This window comes from Tyto alba, unplaced genomic scaffold (assembly GCF_018691265.1).
Source record: "Tyto alba isolate M040663 unplaced genomic scaffold, T.alba_DEE_v4.0 Super-Scaffold_21, whole genome shotgun sequence".
In the NCBI taxonomy this organism is placed as follows: Eukaryota; Metazoa; Chordata; class Aves; order Strigiformes; family Tytonidae; genus Tyto; species Tyto alba.
The window spans coordinates 15,393,292-15,417,556 of NW_024881295.1; the positions used below are offsets into that span (position 1 = coordinate 15,393,292).

The 24,265-nt window shown below is 45.3% G+C and overlaps 2 protein-coding genes across 6 annotated transcripts in view; one reads left to right on the forward strand and one right to left on the reverse strand.

Annotated features, from left to right (window-relative positions):
• The window catches only part of BPGM (bisphosphoglycerate mutase), a 54,054-nt gene that overhangs the window by 13,365 nt on the left and 16,424 nt on the right, over positions 1-24,265 (reverse strand). The window contains exons 1-3 of one of the 4 annotated variants that reach the window (XM_032986380.2): positions 12,779-12,963; positions 3,175-3,267; positions 63-718 (exon numbers count right to left, since the gene is read on the reverse strand). In XM_032986380.2, coding sequence (XP_032842271.1) covers positions 63-663 — 601 coding nt within the window. In that variant the 5' untranslated portion in view covers positions 664-718; positions 3,175-3,267; positions 12,779-12,963. Of the gene's footprint in view, positions 1-62; positions 719-3,174; positions 3,268-3,377; positions 3,408-4,156; positions 4,265-12,778; positions 12,964-24,265 lie in introns of those variants that run through there. The other 3 variants (XM_042795546.1, XM_032986382.2, XM_032986383.2) reach the window with 3 other exon arrangements.
• LOC104368191 (aldo-keto reductase family 1 member B1) lies at positions 14,301-22,902 on the forward strand. 2 transcript variants are annotated; one of them, XM_032986379.2, is made up of 10 exons: positions 14,301-14,607; positions 15,686-15,853; positions 17,124-17,240; positions 18,487-18,564; positions 19,204-19,326; positions 19,829-19,929; positions 20,098-20,179; positions 20,701-20,784; positions 21,463-21,545; positions 22,257-22,902. In XM_032986379.2, the coding sequence occupies exons 2-10, from the start codon at positions 15,716-15,718 to the stop codon at positions 22,297-22,299; spliced, it is 849 nt and encodes a 282-aa protein (XP_032842270.1). In that variant the 5' UTR covers positions 14,301-14,607; positions 15,686-15,715; the 3' UTR covers positions 22,300-22,902. The 2 variants fall into 2 exon arrangements, with proteins under 2 accessions (XP_032842270.1, XP_032842269.1); XM_032986378.1 differs by lacking the exon at positions 14,301-14,607 and adding an exon at positions 15,275-15,412.

Here is a 24,265-nt window from a genome sequence, read left to right on the forward strand (position 1 = left end):
CAAGATGCAAAGCTCTAAGCAGTTGAGTATGAAGAAGGAGAGGCTAAAAGGAAGACCCTTACCTTCCAGGTGCTTCAGCAATGCCCTGCTGCTGTTACCATGAGCAGAGATAAGGATCATTTTGCCACTCCTCAGTTCTGGCACTATCTTCTCATTCCAATAGGGAAGGAGTCTATCAAGCACATCTTTTAGACTTTCAGCCTTTGGGAGATTATCCTGAGAAACATCACTGCATTTATACCGGCGATCATTGTATATCTCTTCATAGTAAGGATGAGATTCAGTTATAGGAGGTGGGGTAACATCATAGCTTCTCCTCCATATTTTCACTTGCTCCTCCCCATGATTCAGAGCCATTTCTGCTCTATTGAGACCGATCAGTGCACCATAATGACGTTCATTCAGTCGCCAGGAACTCTGAATGGGGACCCACTCTTGGCCCATCTCTTCCAGGATAAGCCATGCAGTCTGGATGGAGCGGCTGAGCACAGAGGTGAAGACGAGGTCAAACTCAAAGCCCAGTGCTTTAAGGTGTTTGCCACAGTTCTGAGCTTCCTTTATCCCATCACTGCTCAGCTTCTGGTCCACCCAGCTGCAGAAGCGATTCTCCTTATTCCAAGCTCCTTCCCCATGTCTTAAGAGAACAAGCCTGTACTTAGCCATTTTGGTTGCAGCTTAGCACAGATGACAACTGGTGTGGCATCTAATAATGATGCATCTGGACAGAGACACAAGACAGATATCAAACATCCCACAGATAATTTATTACAAGTAGTAACATGGCAGCAAAGAGTAAACAACAATCAGAATCAAAACAACCAAAGACAAGTGTCTGCTGAGTATATTTTTACCTTTCAGGTCTCCTGGCTTTGAATTCCTTCCCACCCTCATGTGGGAGGCAAAGTACCATCCTCCACCCAGCTTGTCGCAACTAGCTCACTTAACCAATTGATTGGTAGCCAATTTGTACAAGCTGCTCCTGCCTACAGATTTCCCTCAAGTGCTTAAACAGAGCCTCATTCAGCATCAGAGGCTCCCAACCAGAGTAGCAGATCTCGCTCTCACTGGTGAGCTTAGAGGTGAAATGCAGAGCCCAAGCTCATAAAGAGCTGCCCAGACCCACATTGGCTCCAAGTGAACGCAAGCACAGACAGCAACTGTGATCCTCGACCAGAGCAACTGGAAAGGAGGACCACAGTATTGGAACTGGTAGTACACAGAACCTTATTAACTTTCCTCAAAGAAGATGTCACCATAATCACATTCTGTATAACTTTTCCTCACATCTCCATCCTGTCCTGCTAATTATGCCAGTCTCTGCTTGATTTTTCCCCAGGTCACCTCCTCCATCATTGCTCCAACACTCAAGTGCAACAACACAGCTACTCTGGGATGCAGTGCACAGCTAGTAAATGCTCATTTCACTGAATCCAGAAGTGATCTCAGATTATTCCAATTCCTTCCTGACTTTCTAGTCTATTTTTCCCTCTTGTGTCTATGAATTAGAAAGCCAGATTCTCAGGCACCAAGATTAATGTTTTTACTTTTGCAGTGGGCACAAATAGTGTATTTGCTGCCCTCTAATAGAGTGCTACACATTCATAAGGTGAAATGGCACCGTTCTCTGCTCCTGTTGACTAAGCAAGACCACCTCTGGATTGTCATCAAGGGAAGATGGATTGATGGATTTTAACCACTCATCCAAGCTTTTGCAATTTGGACACAGATCTTCTAGCAGGTTGTGTGATGCCTGAAAGGTTCATCTAACACAGCACTGCAACTCTGAAAGCCCTACCTGATCACTCTGACCTGAGATATCACCGACTAGGTAGCTATGCTCAGGTTAGGGGAAAATATATAAGTAGAACTCTCTGCACTGGGAAGACTGTTATATACTCACATCACCATTAAGTGCTCTCAAAACCTTGGACAGTGGGAGACTTAAGTCTGATTTCTGAACACCCAACTTTAGACTAGACTTCCATAAGAGATATACATATGGGAGCTTCCATCATCTTAAACCAGTTGGAGCTGCTTCAATCACACTCCAAGTCCCCAAGTGTCTCAGATTCAGGTCCACTGTGACCCTGAATTAGGCAGTAGGATAGGTTAGGCCTATGCACTCTGGGTTTTGGGAAGTACCCAGCACAGTATCAGCATTCATTTTTACCAGACTTCCAAAAAGCGCACAGAAAAGTTGAATTCGTTAACAGCCTCAGTCATTTGATCTTAACTGTAAGAACAGCTTAGTTCTTCACTCCCACAGAAGACAGTCTACATCACACAAGGACACTACACAACACCTCCTCAGTTCTAACTTCTGACTACTGGTACGGCTCAGGATTAAAAAGCCTTTGAGGACTGAGATTTTTTAGACTATAAGGAGGTATTGTCTGACACACACAATAGACAGTTGGTAAATACAAAGGAAAGTCTTCTGTGATTTCATGCAAAGGAGGCCTGAATTTTGTGTACAAGGAGCATCTCAGACAAATTATCTTGCTTGTTCTACTATTTCCACTCACAATAATCAGTTGCACATTAGGCAAAGCAATCAACCATGGTTAGGATCCAGGTGTCACGTCACATCAGATACAATACTAAAGTACACCCTTTAAGATCCCAGGTTTGAAACAAAAGGGAGTATAAGATAGGTCACATTGGATTTAGATGGAAATGCTTTCTCTAACATCCCATAGATATGATTAAAAATTGCAGTCTGTTCACAGCACAAACTACTACACAAAACATAGACCCATAAAAAGCTCTATCTCTGTAGTTATCTTATTGTTCAGATAAATTGACTGTATTATGCACAGGAACAGATTGCATAATTTACAAAACTGAATTAAGACCCAATACCAAAAAGCAATGCCTAACAATAAAGGAGATGCACCTGTTCACACAAACTATCAGTTGAGTACTCCTGGACAAAAACAATTAAAAACCCTCAATAAATAACACACACACAAAAAAAAAAAAGACTCATAGAAAGACCTAAAAATCATCTGGGGACCATAAACTCCAGTTATATAAAAGACTAGGCAAAATCACCATTCTTAAACAAATTTAGAAAGGACTAGCAGTCAGAGAGGTTTTTTAAATACCAGTTCACTTATGGAATCGTTTAAGCTAGAAAGCCTCAGAGCAACACATGGAAATAATCCTACTCACCTTTCCTATGGCAAAGGAACAATCTACACAAATCTCAGCACAGGCTCAAGAGCTGCTTTATACAGAGGCCACCACACGCTCTTGGCTAGTTACCTGCAGGAAGAGAATAAACACCAAGTGCTCATACAGAAAGAAGCCACAAGTGCAAATGGTTATGCCAACCATCATTTGCTCGCCAAGCTGTAAGAAAATGGAGCACATACCTCTTGTATGGACTGGGAAAGCTACCAATTTCCTTCTCCCAAAAAAATGCAAATGCACAGCTCCTGCATTTCCAACAAGGGAAAGTTTCTTGTCTCCCTGATGCCCCAGGATATCATTTGCTCCCCAAGACTTGTTTAAACTGCAATTACTATAGCTTTAGTGCACAGAAGTCCACCAAAACCTCTGGGACACCACGGAGAATACAGACAGCAGACCCGGACCCAGCACAGAACAGAAACACAGAGCCCCAGCTCAGCACAGAACAGACCAAGGTGCCCCGGGTAACATCTTACATCGGCAGCGCTTTTCGCCAAGCACGGTTTCACGTTCTAACTGCCAGAGGAGGTCATCTCCAGGGCTCCTCGCGCCAACCAGCACAAGCTCACCTGCTCAGCCCTCGTTACCAACCGCCCCTTTTCCTCTCAGCCCTCCCTAAGAACGGAGGGGCTCACCCCACCCACACGCAGGGCAACAACCCCCACACGCACCCCCAAACACACGAGGGGATGCCCAGGAGCGGGGCAGCACCCACCACCATCACACAGACACGAGTTACCTCACAGCTAATCCCCCCCCCCCCCCCCCCCCCCCTCCTCCTCAGAAAGCCACTACCTGCCCCGGGCCCCCGCACCACCGTCCTTCCCCTCAAGGGACCCCACACGGACTCCGGGCCCCGACACCCGCCAAGGTAGCCCTCCTGCACACCCTCCCCCCCTACCTCCCCCGGGTCCCGACAATCTCTCTCCAGGATTAACAGACCCAACCCGCGCTGCTTTACCGGGATCCCCGCAGGCGGTCGCAACTCCACCAAGGCGCCCCAAACACCGCCCGCCGCGCCTGCCGAGGGGTGGACCCCGCGTCTTAATGAGGCCCCGGCGTCCCCGCGCCCGCGAAGCTGCTTGAGCCTGATTGGCTGGCCCAGAGGATGAGCACCGCCCCCGACCAATGAGGCCGAGCCTGTGGGCGGTGACGCGAGCGCGCGGCGTGGTGCCCAGGGGCGCTCGATGAGGCGGGGCGGGGCGGGGCGGGGCTGGGGAGTCAAGCCGGGTCCGCCCGCGTGGAGCTCCGTGTCCACCGGGTCCTGCGGGGATCCCGCTGATCGTGATGTTCCCCACACACCCCCCCCCTGCGAAAACGCCGTCCTCCGAGAGCTAGGCCGTTCTTCTGCGAGGGATCGCAGCAGAGGGGGTTGGTTCCCCCGCGTGGTCTGGACACGCACACGCAGGCGGCGTTGGCGGGGGCCGCTGCTCACCGCTTTGTCGGCGCCACCAACGCGGTGAAACGGGGTCACGCCAGGCCGCTCAGAGCGCGGCCGGGGGCCGCCAAGCCTCTGCCCCCTCCCCAAACCACCCCCGGCCCGGCTAACGGCATCGGCAGCCGATGGGCTTCTGCTCCCCAGAGCACACAGAGTACAAAAAGAGGCGTGAGTCTTCCCACCGATCCTGCTAACTGCCCTCAGACCCACCGGCTGTGATTCCAATCCAAAGTAATCAAAAAGAAGTGGACAGAGCAGCTCTGGCTAGAAATGGAGAGAAGCGGTGGGGGGAACGTGGTGTCCTTTACTGCTTCTACTGCCATAGGTCTGCTTTTATTTTTAAAACAAGCAAAGCACATCTTTTATATGCAATCAGATTCACATTTTCTCCTCTAAATTCTTACCCTGGAACAGCCACAGTGTAAAGTTTGAAATTGAATGTATACCGAATGTGCTCTATCACCCTCTACAAGGGATAGATAGAGGTGATCTTCCATTTTTAATAGGTTAAAATGGTAGTGCATGGAAACGAAATATAGGGGATTCAGATTCTGATAGGAAAATGCAACACAAGGGAATTTATGAACATTTGGGGCAGAGGTGTTAAAATAATGTCCCTAAGGTGCTGTGAGGAGAAAGGGTGTTTTGTTTTGCCGTTTTAGGGGTTAGATCCTAACCCGTCAGCAGGAAAGGACTGGCCAGATGAAACGCTGCTTCGCGGGGCTCTCGGCACGGCCCAGCACTAACTGTGCTTGGTGGTAAGCGTGGCCAGGCTGCCGGTGAGCGGCATCCTGTGTCTCTTTGGTGGTTACTGCACTGACTTTGTTCCTCATTTAATTTGGGAAGCTCCGGAAAGCATTCGGCATCTCATGGAGAACATTTTCAATGCTTTTCCTGGTAAAAAGAGCTATGCCTGACCTCAGTACAGAACCACAATAAAATCTGATGATTCTGCAGAATATTTCCACTGGATGTGAATTGCACGTACAGTTGCACATACAATCCTTTTCATCTCACCAACTAACTTTAATGCTAACAATTACCTTTCGTCTCTATCAACTTTGTCTAAGCCAGAACCTACAGTATAAAGCCAGTCCAGCCTACGTAATCAAAGTAGTACTCTTAAGTTCACCGTGCCAGAAGAGTTTGATTTGCCACCCAACAGCTCAAACTGGCTCCCACATCACACTGCGTGGTCACACACCTGCAGTCACCCTGCTTCCAGTCAGATCAGACCTGTCTCCTCTTGTGCAAACGTACTGGCAGTACAGCTCTGAATATAGTTGCATGACAGGCAAACTGGTTGATTGACTTTGCAAGGAAAAGAACCAAAGGTCCCAGAGATAGAAAAATATTTATTCTTGAGCATCAGCACTATGTATTGGCTATACTTCAATCACTAAGAATACAATTAAGAGAAAGAAACATATGCCAATATGTAGTCATAACTAGAAGTGAGTAGACAACAACCCGTGCCACACGCCAGGACCTCCACGGCCATTAAATATAGATTTCTTATCACCATTAGTCTTTGAACAAGACCACTTCATTAGCATGGCAAAACCAGCCTAATGGCTTTGATGCAAATTTCAAACTACAGGAGGACAGAAGAGTCAAAGCCATATCCCTGTGCATGACTTCTCGCAGACAGCTACACTCATTTGGCAGCTATTATCTCTCAGACCAGCTGGGCTGTGTTTTTCAGGGTCTCTGCTCTGGAGCCCTTCCAGGCTGTAGCGTTTAGCTGGAATGTTTATGGCAGAAGCAGTTCAGGAAACTCCTTTCCTCAACATGTAAACTTCCACTGAGGCATCAGTGCAACTGCACCACACACACACACACACACACACAAAAAAAAAAAAAAAAAAAAAAAAAAAAAAAAACAAAAACGCCTGGAGCTGAGCAAAGCAGAAACAGAAGAAAACTGAACTGGAAAGAAGAAAGGCCGATTAATGATTGATGAAAACTGTGGCAAACAGGAGCGTTCTTTACTGATTATGCCCTTGGTACTTTTTCATAGAATAGTTATTTTGTTCAAGGCTAGATCAAGTAGTTGCCATAGAGCATTGCAGATGTACCAACTGTAATTTCCAGAAGACCCTGAGCTCCTTGTTTAGAACTATTTGATATATGATCTGTCTTCATTAATAATTGCATCTTCAAAAGAAACTTCTGTAATCAAATCCTCACACTCTTTAATAACTCCGAAACCTTCTCTCTAAAACTTCCTTCTGGGTGTTTTTCTACTGCATGAATTCGTGCCTTCCTTCACAGACTCTCCCTCCTTTCCACCTTCGGCTGCTTCCAGCAGCATGCCTGTTCTCTCTGCCACCCAGGTGCATGCCCACGGAATCCTCACCTTTTTCTTGGATGCAGTACCATTCAGACTATTTTCAACACTTGACAGTTTTTCCTCTACAAAAGTCCTAGATCCCATCTTTTCTGTGTCTGCTATCCATGCTATTGTTGTCGCACATTCCTCTGCAACATTTCTGATGGTCAACTTTCATTCGAGACCAAATTGGTATTGAGCAAGGTCTGGGAGTACAACACACTATGCAGAGACATAAACACATCCTTAGTTCCCCAAGACTCAGAACTGTTACATCATAAAGTTGCTCTGGCTATGTCCATCTCCTTGCCCATCACCCCCCAATACACTGGTTATCAGTTCTCTTATAAACTAAACATAAGCTTTATTTCTTGCAAGAAATCAACTGCAATATGGACAGGGGCCTGGAAAGCCCACGCTGTGTATTAATCTTCCTGTTAGCAGGACATCCCCAGGAGGGATACCCTTCCTTATAACATCACAGCCGTCCTACCCACCCATGCCTTCAGTCTCCTTACGTATTCTTTTTACACCTCTGCTTACTCAGTTTTTCCAGTTTAAAAGACCACTTTATTCACTTCTTTTTCAAGCAGCTTCATTTTTAACATCCCAGGAAGACTGCAAGTCCACAAGATATCGCATTGTCACCTAAGTCTAGTCTCTAAACCCACTTGTTTAGCTGATTCCCAGGCAAATTTATGGAATGGAAGCTGTTTTCCTTGTCCTGAGACCATAGCACTGCTCATATTAAGTGCTGCACAGTCCTGTTGGCCTGAAGTCCTCCATATGTCTCTATACACCAGACCTCAGTCTGACATGACAAATAAAGCCTTCTCCATCAGAGCTCAGAGAGCACACAGCAGGCAAGGACGCACCAGTCCTGCTTCTGTCTTTTTTGTTAGAGCCACTCACCATGTCTTGCATTAACCAGACAAGTGGTTCTCAACATCTTTTTGGCTCAAGCATATTTATGCATGGGTAATTTTTCAACACACACCTAACCCTATTTGTCAGTATATCACACCACCACATCTTAAACCAAGCCTATTATTACCTAAAACTTGGGGGTGCACCTGACAGAGCAGTGAGGCATACCTTGCACACCAGTTAGTCACCCAATCACAATTTAAGCTCTCAGCAAAGGGCCTTTTTCACCTTTTCTTTTACTAGTGCCTAATACAACGCTGCTTTCATATGTAAATACAGTGGGGCTTTCATCCTGTTTGGGTATGGAGGCGATATATAACTTCACCCATCTGAGTGAATTTTCTCTATGTCAAAATCAGAAGCTTAAGTCCGTGTGGAGGGCAAATAAAGTATTCTACTTTTTTTTTTTTCCCCCCCCACTCTAACTCCATTGCCTGGGGAGAAAATCTGTTCAAAACAAAAAAGAGGAGTGTGTAAGCACTTAAACTAACCCTGCATTTCTCAACAGAATCATAGCTTTAGTCTTTAAGTAAATGCAGAAGTTTTTCTGAGTCATTAAGTATCAAATAAATGACTGAGAAAGAGGAAAAAAATAGATAAAAGCCTTCATTATATGCAAAAAGGTAGAAGGAAGCTGCTATGTGAGGCAGCGTATTCCAAACCTGAAGTGAGAACTGAATTTCTTATGTAATTGCCATGGCTAGGTACTGGTAATGTTATTCTGAAGTAAAACATGTGACTTCTGTCTGTTCATATGAAATCTTAACTCAAAAAATTATTTGATTTCTGCATATCCCAAGCTGAAAACATACACATGGGGAAAACATTACATTCTCTGTGCTCTTAAAACCATTACGTGGACATTGTCAACTAAACACCTTACCACAAGTGCCTAGATGCTACAGGAAAGTGTGTGAAACACAATGTTCTGAAGGAGCCCACAAGGATACAGTTCTAATCCACAAAAATAGCTCTAAAAGAAGTTGTACAAGGTGCCAACAGTAGGGAAAACAAAATTCTTTCTCACAACCAAAAGTCTTCCCATTTCTACAGCGAGAAACACAATTTGATTTACAAGATTCACTTTTAGATTTTGTGAGTTTGGAGTGGTTTACATTACAGGTTGTGGTTTGGGGCATTTCACTGTTTCCTAGTCATGATACTGTACAAATTAACTTATTGTATCAGTATCAACAGCAAAGAAAATCCTGTGATGAATCTGCCTCTTTTTTCCCCATGATAAACAAAGTGCTGCAGACATCAGACGTCAGTAAGAAACTGTCAGCGAAGAGATAATTTTAAAGGGTGTCTGAAAGAAAGAAAGCAGCAATGTGGTGTCTAGTCAAGGCGCGATAATTTAGTTAGAAAACAAACTGGATAGTGCTGATACTAGAGCATCGTAATAGCACGTAAGAATCTGGGCAAAAACGGTAAAATGGGAACTCCAATGTCATTGCAGAGAATAGGGAGAACAGTAAACACACACAAGACATTCAAGTACGCTTGTACTAATGTCTGTCTATGAAAAATTAATGGTTCACCTCAGAAAAGCTACTCTAATGTTTTTTACTTCCATGTTACAATGAACCCTGGGTTAACTAAAAACTTGCTGATGTGTGTGTGCAGGGCTATCTCAGTCTGTATTTATTACGTTTGTTTTCTCACAAATCACAAAGATTTGTCTTGTGCTTTTTACATTTCTTTCCATGGTATGCAGCTCTCTTGCAGCACACCAGTTTACAAAACAAGCCTGACTGACATTTAGTTCATGTGAATGAAGCACAAAAATTAGTTTCCTATATAAAAAATCTGTCCTATGTGTCATGATTAGAGAATACAAAGAGAAGGACTGAGTCACACTGTTCTTCTACTTCACTGTAGCTTCTCAGAATTCAGTGGGGTTGTTCCTGACTTTAAAAAGCAACAAAATCAGGCCTCTCTTTTATAGGAGGGTTTCCCAGGAAACTTTAGGAGTTAAGTTACTAAATGAATAGCTGTGTATCACAGTTAATTCATGCCTCCTTCCCTCCCCATTTCTTTAACGAAAAAGGAGCATGAGTGGAAAGGCAGACAGGACTAATAAATCATGCATGGATGGGGGTGGGTCAGGATATCCAACTTCCCAGAATTTTTTCAATTCTAATTTTCATCTCATGCCTGTTTTACTTACATGGAAAACCATTCATTTAAATAATTTTATGCCTGACTTCCCTTGGTTTTTGATTCAGAATTAGCCTATTCCTCTCTATTGCCATCAGATCTACCTGTCCACAGAAGAGCCTGGAAAAAGTGTTTTGCCAGTAATTCAGCATCTCCTTTTTCTACTACAAAAAAGACACTTTTCTGCTTCCCAGAGATATGAGGCACTATCCAACATTTAGCATTTTGGATAGGTCAAGTACTTGTTTAAACATTCAGTACTGCTGTCATTATTCTTCCCTGCCAAAGTCTGCATCTGCAATATACCAAGTAAGTAACTGAGCCAAGGTCAGTTCAATGGATCTGTGAGAAAAAATCCTGGGCCATATGGTCCTGCACTTCTTAAGAGGGCATTTGCAGAAGTAGCATATATCTGGTAACAAACTGTCTACCTCTTGTGGGGGGGCAGGGGAGGAGGGTAATAATACCTATAGGAAGATACCATAAAATGAGGCCCATGTTATCTGACCAAGTTCTCTTGACCTTCTAAAGACAGAAGTGCGCACAAACTTTAGACATGAAGAAGCCACTTTATCTGGTTGTCTGGGTTGCATCTAGCTTATGGGGGCAGTTGGGAGCAAACACAGGCCAAATCAGTTTTCCCAACTTCTGCAGCAACCCACACCTGGCTACCACGTTTTTCCAGCCCCTTAGGTTACAGACATGTTCTGGTTACAGGACAAGCAGGAGTCCCCAGAGAAGATAATAGCTGGAAGCATCCTGACAGAACAATTTTTGGCTCATGGCCTCCTCCCTGCATGCCCTGAATTACTTCTGGAAATGACAGATGCTGAGACTGCGGAAGCCCATCTGACCAACTCTACAGCAAACCTGGAGCATACAGCGAAAAAGCTGCAGATCCATGGATTAATGAGGGACAATAAGCCAAACTTCTGTGGGAATCACTGGACCTTCCACATCCCCACTAAATGTTCATATTGCCCACGGGTCCTGCCATGTGACAGGAGAAAGACCACATGAGGTTCTGCTCTTGTGTTCACAAAACCTGAGTACCTCAGTCAGCTAAAACAGTCTGGCTCCACTGTTGTGTGCAAGTTCAGGTTATAAAGCAATTTCTATTCAGCTCTAATTGCACAGATTCCACAGTGATATTTTTCATGTTGTTCTTCATCAAGATGAACTCACTGGTTTTACTGTGTGCTTCATTTTGTTTTGGTTTTCAAACATGAGGAAAATATTTTCAACACTTTCGTGTTACACAAATGGAAAACAAATCCCTCCACTCTTAAGGCATTTGAAGCACCCCTTTTCCTGTCAAAACTAGACACGGCTGATTGCTGAAACTTGAAATGGAGCATGAAAACATTCTTCCACAAGGACAAGAGCCTCCACTTGGCAAGAAAAACAGCAGGTTGTTCTCAAAAGTGATGAGCTTTGAAAAACCTACAGTCTGCATATACGAGAGAGGAAAATCTTGTTCCTGTGATAACCATGCCTACCGACAGCACTGGACAGTAATGTAGGTAAGGACAGGGATGGGCAGTTTTTCCATTTGTGGATGAGCTGTGTTTGGAGGCTGGCCATGGTGCCCTCCCTATTTAACTTCAGTTGCTTAACCCCTCATTACAAAGCCCATTCTTCCACGGAAGCAACTGAGAAGTTACGGTCTTTGTTGATGCTTTGGTACCTGCTCTTTTCACAGGGCTTGACCTGGAGAAAATCAAGCAAAATATTTTCCAGTCTGACATGAATCCATCTCTCCAGTCTATGATCAAAAGCTTCCTTTTTACAAGTTCAAGAAAAGACACAGAAGACACTTATATGATTCTGCTTCCGCAGCAACCAGTCCTGACCTGTGCAAGGAAGTTGCAGTTTAATTAAACCAGTTCAAAAACTGATGCTGTTAAATTAATGCTAAGTCTGTGGGAGGATAGATGTTATTTTGCTGAAGAGTGTTTTCTGATGTTTTAACCAAAGTGGTAAGGAACGAATTTAAGCTAAACCAATATATAACGTACTTCAACTGATATGTGTCCAAAAAAGGTATTTGCATCAATGTAATGAAACAGCGCAAGATTTGCATGTAGACAAGACTCAAAAGTAAATGTAACCATATTATACTTTGGGAATAACATGAACATGCCTTGTTTTGCCCTCATTGCTGTCAACACCTCCTCCACTGCCTCCAGGGGTCTGCTCCCCACTGCCTGACAGTTTTATTAACTACCTCTTCCTGTCTGTCTTACCCTCAGGTACCCACTTGTTGGCAAGTTACACTTCTCTTTATCACCAAACCACCCCATTTGATGTTGCTCTCAAAACTGTAGCTTCCTGCAGTCCTGCTAAATTAAAACGTTCCTCTTCAGGATAGTTTCAAGCTGATAATCCACAGACTTTTCCCTATTTTGTCTAACAGTAATAGTTACTACAGCTTCAGAGCCAGACTGGCTGAGGTTCCCTCAGAAACCAAAACTTATCACTTCAGGCTTCTTGTGTGTCCAATTATGTGGAAATGTCAGGATGCGACTACTCCTCCTGGGAAGTCCATCTCTCTCCAAAGGGTGACATACAATGACAAAGCAAAAGTACAAGAAAGGCCATAAAGCATTTCTAGCAGCTCTGCTTTCTTAGCTTGGCGTGATATCCCAGCACCTGTTCAATCAGCTTGAGCCCACTGGTTTACACTACCGAGTGGGGAAAGTGTTTGGGAAAAGGTCAGTTCTTACTCTTTTCGCTGTTCTTGGTTCCTTCCCCTAGATGCCACCACGCTCAGGCCAAGGCTGCGATACAGATCCTGAGGAATTTTGTCTCTCCCATTGTGCTTAAGCCACCACCACGGCTGCATCGTGAGCTGCAGGGCAGGAACAGAGGAGATCTCTGTGATGAAACACTGCAAAACGTACACAGTGTTGAAATCGTGACATCCAGCCAGTCTGAGGACATCAGGGCCAATATACAAAATAGGTTAGACAGAGTTTGGTATTAGACTGGCTGAACAAAGAGAGAGCTGACACTGTTGGCAGACATGTTGACAAAAGGCTTGCTCTGATGCCATTGAATCAATGGCAATTTCCCAATGGAAGTAGCCTCTGGCCGCAAATGTGTAGTTAACAACCCAGCTCTACAGCGCATATTGCTTCCTATGAGCTGGAGTCAGCCCACAATCCCCATTGCTTGCTGCAGTCAAAAACAAGCTGGACGTGCTGAGCACACTGGAGTACTACCGCTCATCATAAATACAACCATTCTAAATTTTAGATAAGTCTTCCTGTTTCCCCTGGGGTATCCACCATGTTGTAAGTACATGCCCAGTTAACAGGATGGAGAAAATAGACTCAATTTACCCCCCGATGTATAACAATGCTTAAAAGTACAAGTTTTGGAACATCTTTGAGAGACAGTGGTGAGTTGAGGCAGGGAAATCAGCCTCGTACATTCCAGTGCAAAAGACAGCAGGGAATAGGAAATTCTTTTCTATGCCTTTAATTTAAGGATCAGACAATTCAGAAAGTCAGTATGTTATTGATAATTGCTAATTTCCTCTTCAAAACTCAGATTGTATCTTTTGAGTCCTTACCAGAAAACTTTCATGCCTCTTTATTTATTACAAATGTAAGCCACCTTCATTTTTTTTCTTCTTATCCTTTTTAGGAAAAGAGATGGAGGAAGAGAGATTTCCACCTTCTCATTATTACAAAATCTAAGGAATGCAATATGCAATTCAATCTGTTGACAGATTATTGAAGAGATTCAAAAGCAGTGACACATGCAAGTTTAAGTCTGCCCCCGTGTGTGCAAACATTAAAATACAGCCTCCCATCCATTGCTTCCCGTTCCATTTTTGTGCAAAAGGTTGTACTAGTTTATGACACTAATTATATATGACATACACGATGACAACATAACTACAGGACACCTTTTCCCTTCTATGCTCATATGTCTCTCTGCATTGTGAAATTCTCCCATGTGAAATGCATTGGCCACTAAAGAACAAGCCATAGGGATATATGTCCGTTGCCTGTACCGATAAAACAAGTAAAAGTGAAAGGAAAAAACAGGCAACTCTGGAATTTTATCAGATATCCTGTTAAGATCGGGAAAAAATGGGTACTTAATTTTACTTCTCACCTTTGCCACTTATACCCTGTGTGGACTTCCCTGTTCTCTCTTATACTTCCCTTCCCAGTCTGTGACGCATAGATACCATCATTTTCGGGAGCAGGGGTGAAAAGGAACCACTTCTTCCTCTGTAAACTCACACTGCGGTTTCTCTAGCCGTCTCACTTCATCAGCACACAGGGTGACGAGGCTTTGTCGAGCTCAGGCCACTGGCACCATGCTGGGGACACGCTGCTCCAGCCGAAGGGCTCAGCCCTTCCTCGGCCCGTGGCTCGCTGCCCGCAGCCCCACGGCCAGCGGCGAGGGAGCAGCTCCGTGAGCTGAGAGCGAGGCGGCTCTGTCTCATGTTTATCGACTTGTTTTGGGACAGCCCCTGGCTTTACCGACGACAAATCATGGGCCAACGCGCCACTGAACGAAACAGGCTCTCCATCAGGTAACCAAGCAGGGTGAACTGCAACAGGGTGTTGCAACACCCCAGCGCAGATCACGAGCGAGAGGGGTTACGAACACCCCGTGGCACAGGGACAGGGCGCTGCAGGAGCTGAGCCCTGCACAAACACACACACAAGCTGGATCGGGGCACGGCTGCCCTCAGCCCTTATCTTCTGATAAGGAACTTCATCAGGAAGAAAGGGGGGGGGGGGGGGGGGGGGCGGGAAATGGCGCGGGGGGTGTTATCACCTCTGCGATTTTTAACCGACTTCAGCTCCCCCAGCAGCCGAGCCTCGGCGCAAGGCCCGCCTGGCCTGGCCTGGCCTGGCGGGACCGGTGTGAGGCCCTCTGGGCCCAACACAGCCGGGCTCTGCCGTGGGCCCCGGCGAGCGGCTCCTCCGGCCGCGGCCGCCCGCGCAACTCCTGGGGAAACACTAAACCGGCCCGAGGCCGGAGCGGGCGCCGGGGGCGGCCTAGGGGCGCTGCCGAACACCCCCCCCCCCCCCCCCGCGCTAGTTCCCGCCGTCCCTTACCATAGCAACCGGACAGGACGCCCCTCCATTGGTTGCCCCGCTTTGCTGCTGATTGGGCGGCGCTGCCATCGGGGCCGGACATTGAGCGATGATTGGCTGCTAAGGAGGGGAAGGCCGAGCGCTACCAACCGCCGGGGTGGGCTTGGGGGGGGTGGGTTACCACCCCCGGGAAGGGCCGTACCGGGCGGCGCGTTCCCCGGTGGGGCCATGGCGAGGTGCGTGCGGTTGGGTGCCGCCGCCACGGTGCCCCTGCTGGGGCTGGGCACATGGAAGGTAACCGCGGCGAGACCCTCATGCAGCAGAGCTCGGGGTGGTTACTGGGGGGCCTCAGCTGTGCAAAGGCTCCCTAGAGCCCTGCCCGGGCACGGAGGAGCGGCGGGAGGCCGGCTTTCGGCTCCCGGGCCTGTGCTTGAGGTCTACAGACCCAAGAAAGCTTTATGGAGGAGCTCCTCTTAAAGCCCTTCCGCGTGTTTACCTACCCTCTAGCTACCTAAGGGGCAGCATGTGAGAATCGCAAGTCAAGAGCTCTGTCCCTTTCCCTTCCAGTCCCCCCCCGGGCAGGTGGGAGCTGCAGTGATGGCTGCCATCGACGCTGGGTACCGCCACTTCGACTGTGCCTACGTGTACCAGAACGAGAAGGAAGTTGGGGAGGGGATCCAGGCGAAAATCAAGGAAGGTGTTGTGAAACGAGATGACCTCTTTGTTGTCAGTAAGGTATGGACCACATGGTCTTCAGTCATGGACAAGACTGGCTTTACCTGTGATATTTTTACAGTAGGAAACTAAAGTAGTTTAATGCAGTAGCATTGGAGAAGCTCATAATGTAAATGAGATTGCTCCTGGTACTACTTTCTTGTTTTCACTTCATCATTACAGTGATGGTGTTTGATTCTTTCCTGTTCACTGATAATAATTTTTATTGTTGTAGCCCCTGGACAGGAAGAGTGAGTTACTTGAGCTTTGAGCAGGGAGAATAATCACCCTTCTCCTGATGGTCTGTCGGGAGCTTTCTTCCCCAGTCAATCCAAGAACACTGATGGAGATCAGGCTCTGATTTCCGCCCTCCACCCCCCCCAAAACCTACAGAAAGCTTGAGCACCACAGCCCTGCTGTGGTGTGTCACTCTGTTGAGAAGACCCAGAAGTGCTGTGGGATGGATGAGGAGAGGCCATCTGCAGACCAACTGGTGCAGAAGAAGGGACGCAGGGAAACTTAGAGCGTGCCAGGTAGCACCGAGCAAGGTAGAAACCCGTGATGCAGGGGTCTGAGACCACTCTGTGTCAGGGACTGATACAGAGGCAGAACCAGTTTGGTAATGGCACCTCACTGGCTGCTAAAGCCAGCAGAGGAGAAAAGCCTGGCAGTGCCTGGTGCTTGTTCCAGCGGCCGGGCTCACAGTCCTGCTAAAGGGGTGTCTGCCGTGTGAGGAAGATGAGGTTCTGAGCACCCTGGGACTGCGTAATCTGCTTAGCATGTGTCCCAAGGAAGGTGGGATTGGTGGGTCCCCTTTCTCTTGCTTACTAAGAAAAACTGACTACTTAGCTGGGTTCTGAAGTTGCTTCTTGGTAAAGGTTGGTGCCAACCACTTGGTGGCTTTTTTGTATTAGGCAAAACCAAGAAGGTTTTGCCTGCCACATTCAATGCAGGAGTTTTATGCATGGTCATGAATGATAGATCTGTGTCTTCATTTAAAAGCTACCTATTGCAAAGGCAGACCATGTGTAAGAAGGGGGAGCACAAATAACGTTTTAAGTAATGGAACAAGAGGACTTTGTTATGATACTGCTCAAATACCTGTGCTGCCAATGCACACACTGAATTCAGTGTCACAGGCCAGTCCCATCACAGAGCAAGCCCCATTTGAAGAGCACTAGGATGGCCTCATCACCTTCCAAAGGAGATGGAGCATTTCTGTCCTGTGTAGGAAACCAGCCGAGAGCTTTAACCCAGGAGGTCACAGTGTGCCTTGGCTTTTTGTCTCTAGCTATGGTGCACATTTCATGAAAAGCCTCTGGTGAAGGGAGCCTGCCAGAAGACTCTTGCTGCCCTGAAACTGGATTACCTGGATCTCTACCTTGTGCACTGGCCTTTTGGTTTTAAGGTACAGTAACAGCAATGCCCCTGGTTTTGTTTCTTGTGACTACCACTTTCGGGGAGCCATATGGCTTTACAGCCCAACAATTGCTCAGGATGAGAAAGACAGTAACATGTCTGTTGTGTGTGCCAGCACTGCTCTGCTGCTCAGCTTTACTCTGGCCACGTGAGCCAGGCTCTTGATCTCTGCTTCTGAGACTAGTGTTTGCATGCTCCCTCGATCCTGGGAATGAAGGTCTGAAAACTAGGGGCAGGTCTCCCAACTGCTAGCAGAAGATAGGCTGCTCTCCATTTCTCCTATGAATCAGTGTATGCTCATCTCAGAATTACGCCTTGTGGGACGGAGAGCTGTGCTTTGCTGCCTGTCAGATATTTTCCCCTCTGTGTTACAGAATCACAGAACAAGAGAAAATATTTCTGCTTTCTATTTCTCTAATCACCAAGTCCTTAATATAGTACAGATTGAGCTAACCTTGCTTGTAGGAGCCTCAGGGCTGTTCCACTGAGACAGGAATTCAAAAAGTGAAACTTCTTGGGGGCTTAAACTCTTTCACAGATCAGTGGAGTAGTTCATGTCTCAGTTTGACTATTTCTAGCCATAGCCTTTCTGTCCTGCTACAGCCTGATCAGTCTCCATCCTACCTGTTGCTTTTGAGATGCTCATCTTATTTCATACTCTGTTTTAGCCATGGAAATTAAGTTGTCATATGGTGAGAGTAGCAAATAGCTGTTACATGCAGTTCAGACTTGGTGTCTTTTCATAACTTGTATACAAAGGGTCTTCTGATTTTCCTAGCATTAATGGCTTTGTCATGGAAGAACTGTCACTGCACATAATACCTCTCTTCAGCAGATCTGGTGTTGCGTAGACTAAAGCTACATGTTGCCAGTACCCAACTAGGTCCCCCAATGCCCTTCTGGAAGAAGAACAAAACAGTTCTTCCTAAGTGGGCAGAAAATAACAATACATGTATGAGACTGGAGGCTATAGTTCTGAGTGGTTTGATTCCCTGTAAGTGTTTGGGTGAGTTATCACTTTGAGGGGTCCAGCAGAAACAACTAACTTTATGGGAGTGGTCACTGGCAAAAATGCCTTAAATTCCTCCCGTTCCTCAGGAAGGAATGACTGAATGTAGACAAGTATTAGTGTTCTTGCCTGCACTAGAAGTTTAAGCTGTTGTGGTTGTGAGCTCTCATGATATTGAGCGAACTTCTCAACAGATTTTTTCAAGCATTTTCTTTGTCACTGACAGGCAGGAGAGGAGCTGTTTCCCACAGATGACAAAGGCATGTCAATACCCAGCAACACAGATATTCTACATACATGGGAGGTAAGTTCAGCCACAGTGGAAGAGTCATGTCTTCTGTCCTCCACAGTGGCATTTGCTTCAGCAGTCACAGAATGGCTCATGCATGTATGCAGAATTAGTTGGAAAGAATTCACAAAAGTATGTGGTAGCTTTTCAAAATGTGCATGCTTAGTCAAGCTATTATTCCTGTTCACTGTGGAATTAGCATCTCAAGTCACTGAGTACACAGTCACTTTCAGTGGAGCTGCAGACCAGACTGAAGTTAGAAAAAGTTATTTGCTTAACCATAACTATATGATTTTTCTTCACCACAATTCTCATGCAGTTCTTGAACTGCTCAAACAGATTTTGCAGAAATAGACACTTATCTTGTGATCCTGTCCTTCTCCTAGGGCTTAGCCCTCCAGTGCTGTGACAACAGTAGATTTAGTCCTCTTTTCTTTGTGTAACTTAGTGAATTTCACAGTCTCAACAATTATTTTGGGCTTTGGTGTGACAGAAGACATGGCACAGATACTACCAGTATCCACTTTTTCCCTTGAGGACAAATCCAAATGGTTATTTTATGCTTTCCATGAAGGGAAACAAGCCATACCAGGAAAAACATATTCAGGTCATGTCTTGTACACTGCATGCTGACCTTGCTTCAATTTGTGTTAGGCCATGGAAGAGCTGGTGGATGCTGGTCTGGTAAAAGCCATTGGAATCTCCAACTTTAACCGTGAGCAGACTGAAAGAATCTTGAACAAGCCAGGACTGAAGCATAAGCCTGCAAATAACCAGGTGAGCTGCAAAGTGACTGCAGGTGAATAGTTTTCAGGGATTATAAAGATCTGATTACAGTTGAATGAGGAGATGGAAAAAGGGAGAACAAAATAGACACAGCATGTACTCTTAAGTTCTGCTCTGTGGATATTTCTTGGTACAAAAAGGACCAGAGTATTTCCTTTTTGTCTCACCTTGTTGAAGTACTTTTTACAAGTTCTGGAGTATTTTGCTATGAAGCATCCTCTCTGGAGGGATAAAGAATCCAGACACGGGCTACATTCTGACTGTAACCAATGCCTTTTATAAACCCTATCAGAACAAAATCCAAAAAGCACATGAGTACTTAATATAGAAGTTGGTGCCCTATAGAATTATAGTCTTGTATTGTATCACAGACCACATGCAGAGTAGGATGAAGGCAGCCTGTGATTAGGAAATTAGGATTCAGAAAAATCTCTGGAACATGCGAACACTGTAGTAGTTCTACAACTGTCCATCTCTGCTCCTGTGCTGGCAGATCGAGTGTCACCCATACCTCACCCAGGAGAAGCTTATCAACTATTGCCAATCCAAAGGGATCACTGTGACAGCATACTGTCCCCTTGGACGGCCTGACAGGTAATTTCCAAGTGGGTTAGTGTGGTTTAAGTTTGAAACATTCAGACTAATTGAATGAGTAATGGTGCAGGTGTGTATACATTTTTTTTTTTGTTTAATTACTCATGCTAGGTAGAATTTTTCGGGAGCGATTCTTCGCCATTTCTTCCTTTTTTTTCCTCTCTGTAGGGCTAAGCCAGAGGAACCTTCCCTTCTGGATGATCCCAAGATCAAAGAGATTGCAGCCAAGCACAACAAAACCCCAGCACAGGTAGGTAGGTGCCAGATAGTGGGTACTTCTTCCTGTAACACAACCTTTAAGGAAACTATGTCTGAAGAGAGGACACAGCCTCTGTCAGTGTTCCCTGTGAACTGTGGTGCTCTTTTGTGGTGTTAACAAGCAGTGCAGGTTGCCTACTCTGTGGCCTATAATATATGCTGCTACTATCTCTTTGGCCCTCAGCCAGGAAAAGATTCTTGATCCATCTTCAGATGTCACTTCTCCTCTCAAGTCCTCTTGCAGAGAATGAAAGCCTTGCTGCTAAAAGCCCAGGTGGGAAGAAAAGGAATTCATTGTCCCAACACTGAACAGAAAGGAGGCCTTCCATGTGGGCCTCCACCACTTCCCTCTTTGCTCACTAGGAAGTGCTACCTAGACCACAGGGATGGGAATGATTTGAAATGCAGCTCTGCAGAAGCAGGTATAGCTTAGGGAAAGTGGCTGTTGGTACAGGCTCCGCTTTTTCAGAGCAGGAGACATTCTCTCTCTGACTCAGTGGTCTGCTCCTGCAGGTTCTCCTTCGCTTCCAGATCCAGAGAAATGTGATTGCAATTCCCAAGTCTGTCACACCACAGCGCATTGTGGAGAACTTCAAGGTGAGTGATTACAAGTGAACTGGGTGCTGCCTTTCAAGGACAGCGTGCCTCCCCATGCAGAGCAAGCTGCGATCCTTTCTCACCCTTCCCAGGTCCTACCCAGGCAAGAGGACTGAGCTTTTTCTTTCTGTCTGGAAGCTAGGGCTACAGTGAAAACTACAGCTGGAGAAAAGATGGACAGAGCTCTTGGAGACAGTACGCTGATAACCTTATCAGTCACCTCAGATAGTGTCTCCCATTCTTTGACTTGTGGATGAAGTGGAAGGCATGTTGCAGACGGGGTGACACACTTCACCCATAAGAGAGAAGTAGCAGTATGTTTATTGATATAAAACAGCAATTTAACAAAGTTTGATAGTAAATGCAGCCATGGTTTAACAAGATTTTGATGGCAAGGTTCACTTGCTATTTACTGCATAGAGGGCAGGGTCAGACAAAACTGTCAGGGAGACCCTCCAGTTGAGTCATAAAGTTCAGAATGGACCTCCTTGCTTTCTGAACTCCTTCTCTGCCAATAGTCTCAAAAATCCAAAGATACTACTTTTCCTTTCCCTGTCTCATGAAGCCATCATTTCTAACCAGTGCTCTTTCTGATGTGTACTTGTTCTTTAATCCTGTGAATTTTGCTTCTGATTTGATTTGTTCAAAGAGATGATTTCCAGCTGTTTTTCTTTTTAGGTGTTTGATTTTGAACTGACCAAAGAGGAAATGACAACCCTTCTCAGCTTAAACAGAAACTGGAGGATCTGTGAAATGATCACGTAAGTGACAGCTTGTTTCCTTTTAACTTGTACATTTTCAATAATCTTTATTCTGATCTCACAGGTACTGGTATAGCTGTTTAAATTGGGTAAATTTTGAAATTGGAAGTAATTTGGAGGATTAAGCATCTGTGGAGTTACATTTTCACTTTATTGACTAAAAGATGAGTATAAGTCATACTGTGTATTCATTTTGAATCCTTTCTCCAGGAAACTTTGTGTGTCTGGAATTCCAAAAGGAGGGTTCTAGTTGATAACTTTGGCTATCTCCATATTGGAGAAGGGAGCATTAGGCAGTTAAAGTCATGGTATTTTTTTTTCTGTGACTTGTTATAAACTGATGTCAGCTCTTACATAGCTGGTTGGGGGAGGGAGTGACCAGAATGACTGCTTGCAGATGTGCACCTTGGAAGCCTATAGCAAGACAAGTGTTGGCTGAAAGGCCACAGAAACTGCCGTTTTCTCTGTAAGCAGTGTGAACTTCAACTCTTTATGTAGAGAGTAACTTGGTCCCACCAATATTCAGTGCCTGAATAATAGAGAAAGACTTGATCCTGTTGATGCCATTTCTATGCTAATAAGTCTCTTAAATTCATTCTCTAGTTACACAATTCAGAGCCTCCCTTGAAGGCTCCTCTATACACTGAGTGTAGTTCTATATAGCATTTATTTCAGCCTTGAGAGTAATCTTTTGTCTTCGATTTCTTCCAGGTGCAAAAACCACAAGGAGTACCCTTTCAATGCAGAATACTGAAGATAGTTTTATCCTGCCCTTCTGCAGGCCTCTGACGTCTAATGAGCTGCTATCGTTGATTACAGTTGTCCACTATGTAGCTTGCACACTGTATCTCTCCTGCCAGCAAAGGCATAGTATATGTATTCATTGACTTTGGGTTTTTCTTCTTTGGTGGAAGGAAATAGTAAAATTGTTCTGAAGAAACATCTGTAATAATTCTCTACTCATTAGATGAGCGTCTCTGCATGGCTGAAATAGCAAAGCAGAAAACATGAAGAATGAACTAGCAACTGATTTTTTTTTTATTTTCTGTCTTGCATCAACACCACTTAAGACTGCAGGTAAGGATATGTTAGCCCAGAAGAAGGATCCATACTGAAAGAATGAACTACATAATCACTGCCTTGAAGATAAAAGACAACAATTAACTTTACTTCTAGAGTATAGGCCAGAGCTTTCTGGGAAAGAATAATAAATGGGAGAAATGTCCAGACCTACAGGTGCATACCAACTCACACATGGCCTTATTTCAGTCACGTTCCTTTACAGGCTGAAACTGGACAGAGATTAGTGTTCAATTTTGTTCTTATCCAAAATTAAAAAAAAAAAATGTTTAAATTACTGCTGGTTTGGAAGTTCTATGTCTACTGTGAAGTCTAATGTGAAAAATTGACAAACCAAGCCACTTGCATCAACAGTGTCATCAGAAACCATCATCCATATTGAATTTTAAACAATGTCATAGGCGCATCAAGATCTTGTCTTGATCAGAAGTTGAATAACATGGTATAATGCCCCCTCCCTGGAAGAGTTCAAGGCCAGGTAGGACAGGGCTTTGAGCAACCTGGTCTAGTGGAAGGTGTCCCTGCCTGTGGCAGGGGGGCTGGAACTGTTTGATCTTTAAGGTCCCTTCCAACCCAAACCATTCCATGATTCTATGAAGGGGGTGTCTGATACTGCATGGAAGCAGAGGGTGCAAGGTGGAACTGTTAAGTATTAATACTGAGCTGCTGCCCAGAGCCTGACACTGGAACAAGTGTCAGGTTATTGCTGACCCACTGGTATGGTAACTGGGATAGGTCTCTTAACTATAACTATGTGTAGTAAAGCTTTCCCTTGACAAAGCCCATCCTTTGTAGTGGAGGATGCAGGTGACCCTTGTGGGGCAGGGCTAGGATAGCTAGGAGGTGTTTCAACAGCATGGCCCTTCAGGGGTCCATAAGTGCAGTGTGCCTTGGGCTAGTGGACACAGGGCATCTGCAGTACAAGTACTGCTTTCTGATCTGTAACAACCACATCAGATCAAGCTGTAAGGTCTGACAAATGCATTTGAAGTCTGAGTTGTATCTTGACCAACTGGGTGGTCCAGAAATGTCCTTGAGAACAAGAAGATTCACAAAAAACAACTTTTGTAAAGGTTAATAGCATTAAGACCCAGTACTGACTGACCTACTGCCTGTGCCATGCTAACTTCTGTTGTAATTTGGTATGCAACAAGTGAATACACTTGTCAATAAGCTTGAGCTACGTCCACTCACAAACTGATGATGTACAATGCATGTATGGAAGATGTTTGATGGATGACAGAAAGGTTCAGAGGTTGAATGTCACAGGAGCATCAAGAACTTGTCTTGATCAGGAGTAGAATAACTGGATATAATGATTAATCCTGGCTGACCAGCCACAGCAAACACAAATTATGTGAGAAGTCTTAGTCTGCATGAGCTATGGCTGTGAAAGTGACAGGAGGTACCTGGAAGTGCCAGAAAGCTATACCGTGATAGCATAGACAGAGCTGGCTGCCAGCCTGTGCTGACATCTAGCTTTACTAAAACAGGCTACGGCGAAACAGCACTACAGAGATATCCCAAATGATGAGGACGCAAGGTGTAATAGTACAAGTTAGTGCTGACCCACTGCCCACAGCCTGACACTGAGACAGGTCAGCTGGGTGTTGTATTTCCCCCAGGCAAGACCACCTTGA

Bases quoted from the DNA above. Each gene is read 5' to 3' on its own strand.
- LOC104368191 (XM_032986378.1), top strand. From the start codon at position 15,347: ATGGCGAGGTGCGTGCGGTTGGGTGCCGCCGCCACGGTGCCCCTGCTG. The intron at 18,565-19,203 runs GTAAGTTCAGCC...AATTTGTGTTAG, and splicing joins ATATTCTACATACATGGGAG to GCCATGGAAGAGCTGGTGGA. The intron at 19,930-20,097 runs GTAATTTCCAAG...TCCTCTCTGTAG, and splicing joins CCCCTTGGACGGCCTGACAG to GGCTAAGCCAGAGGAACCTT.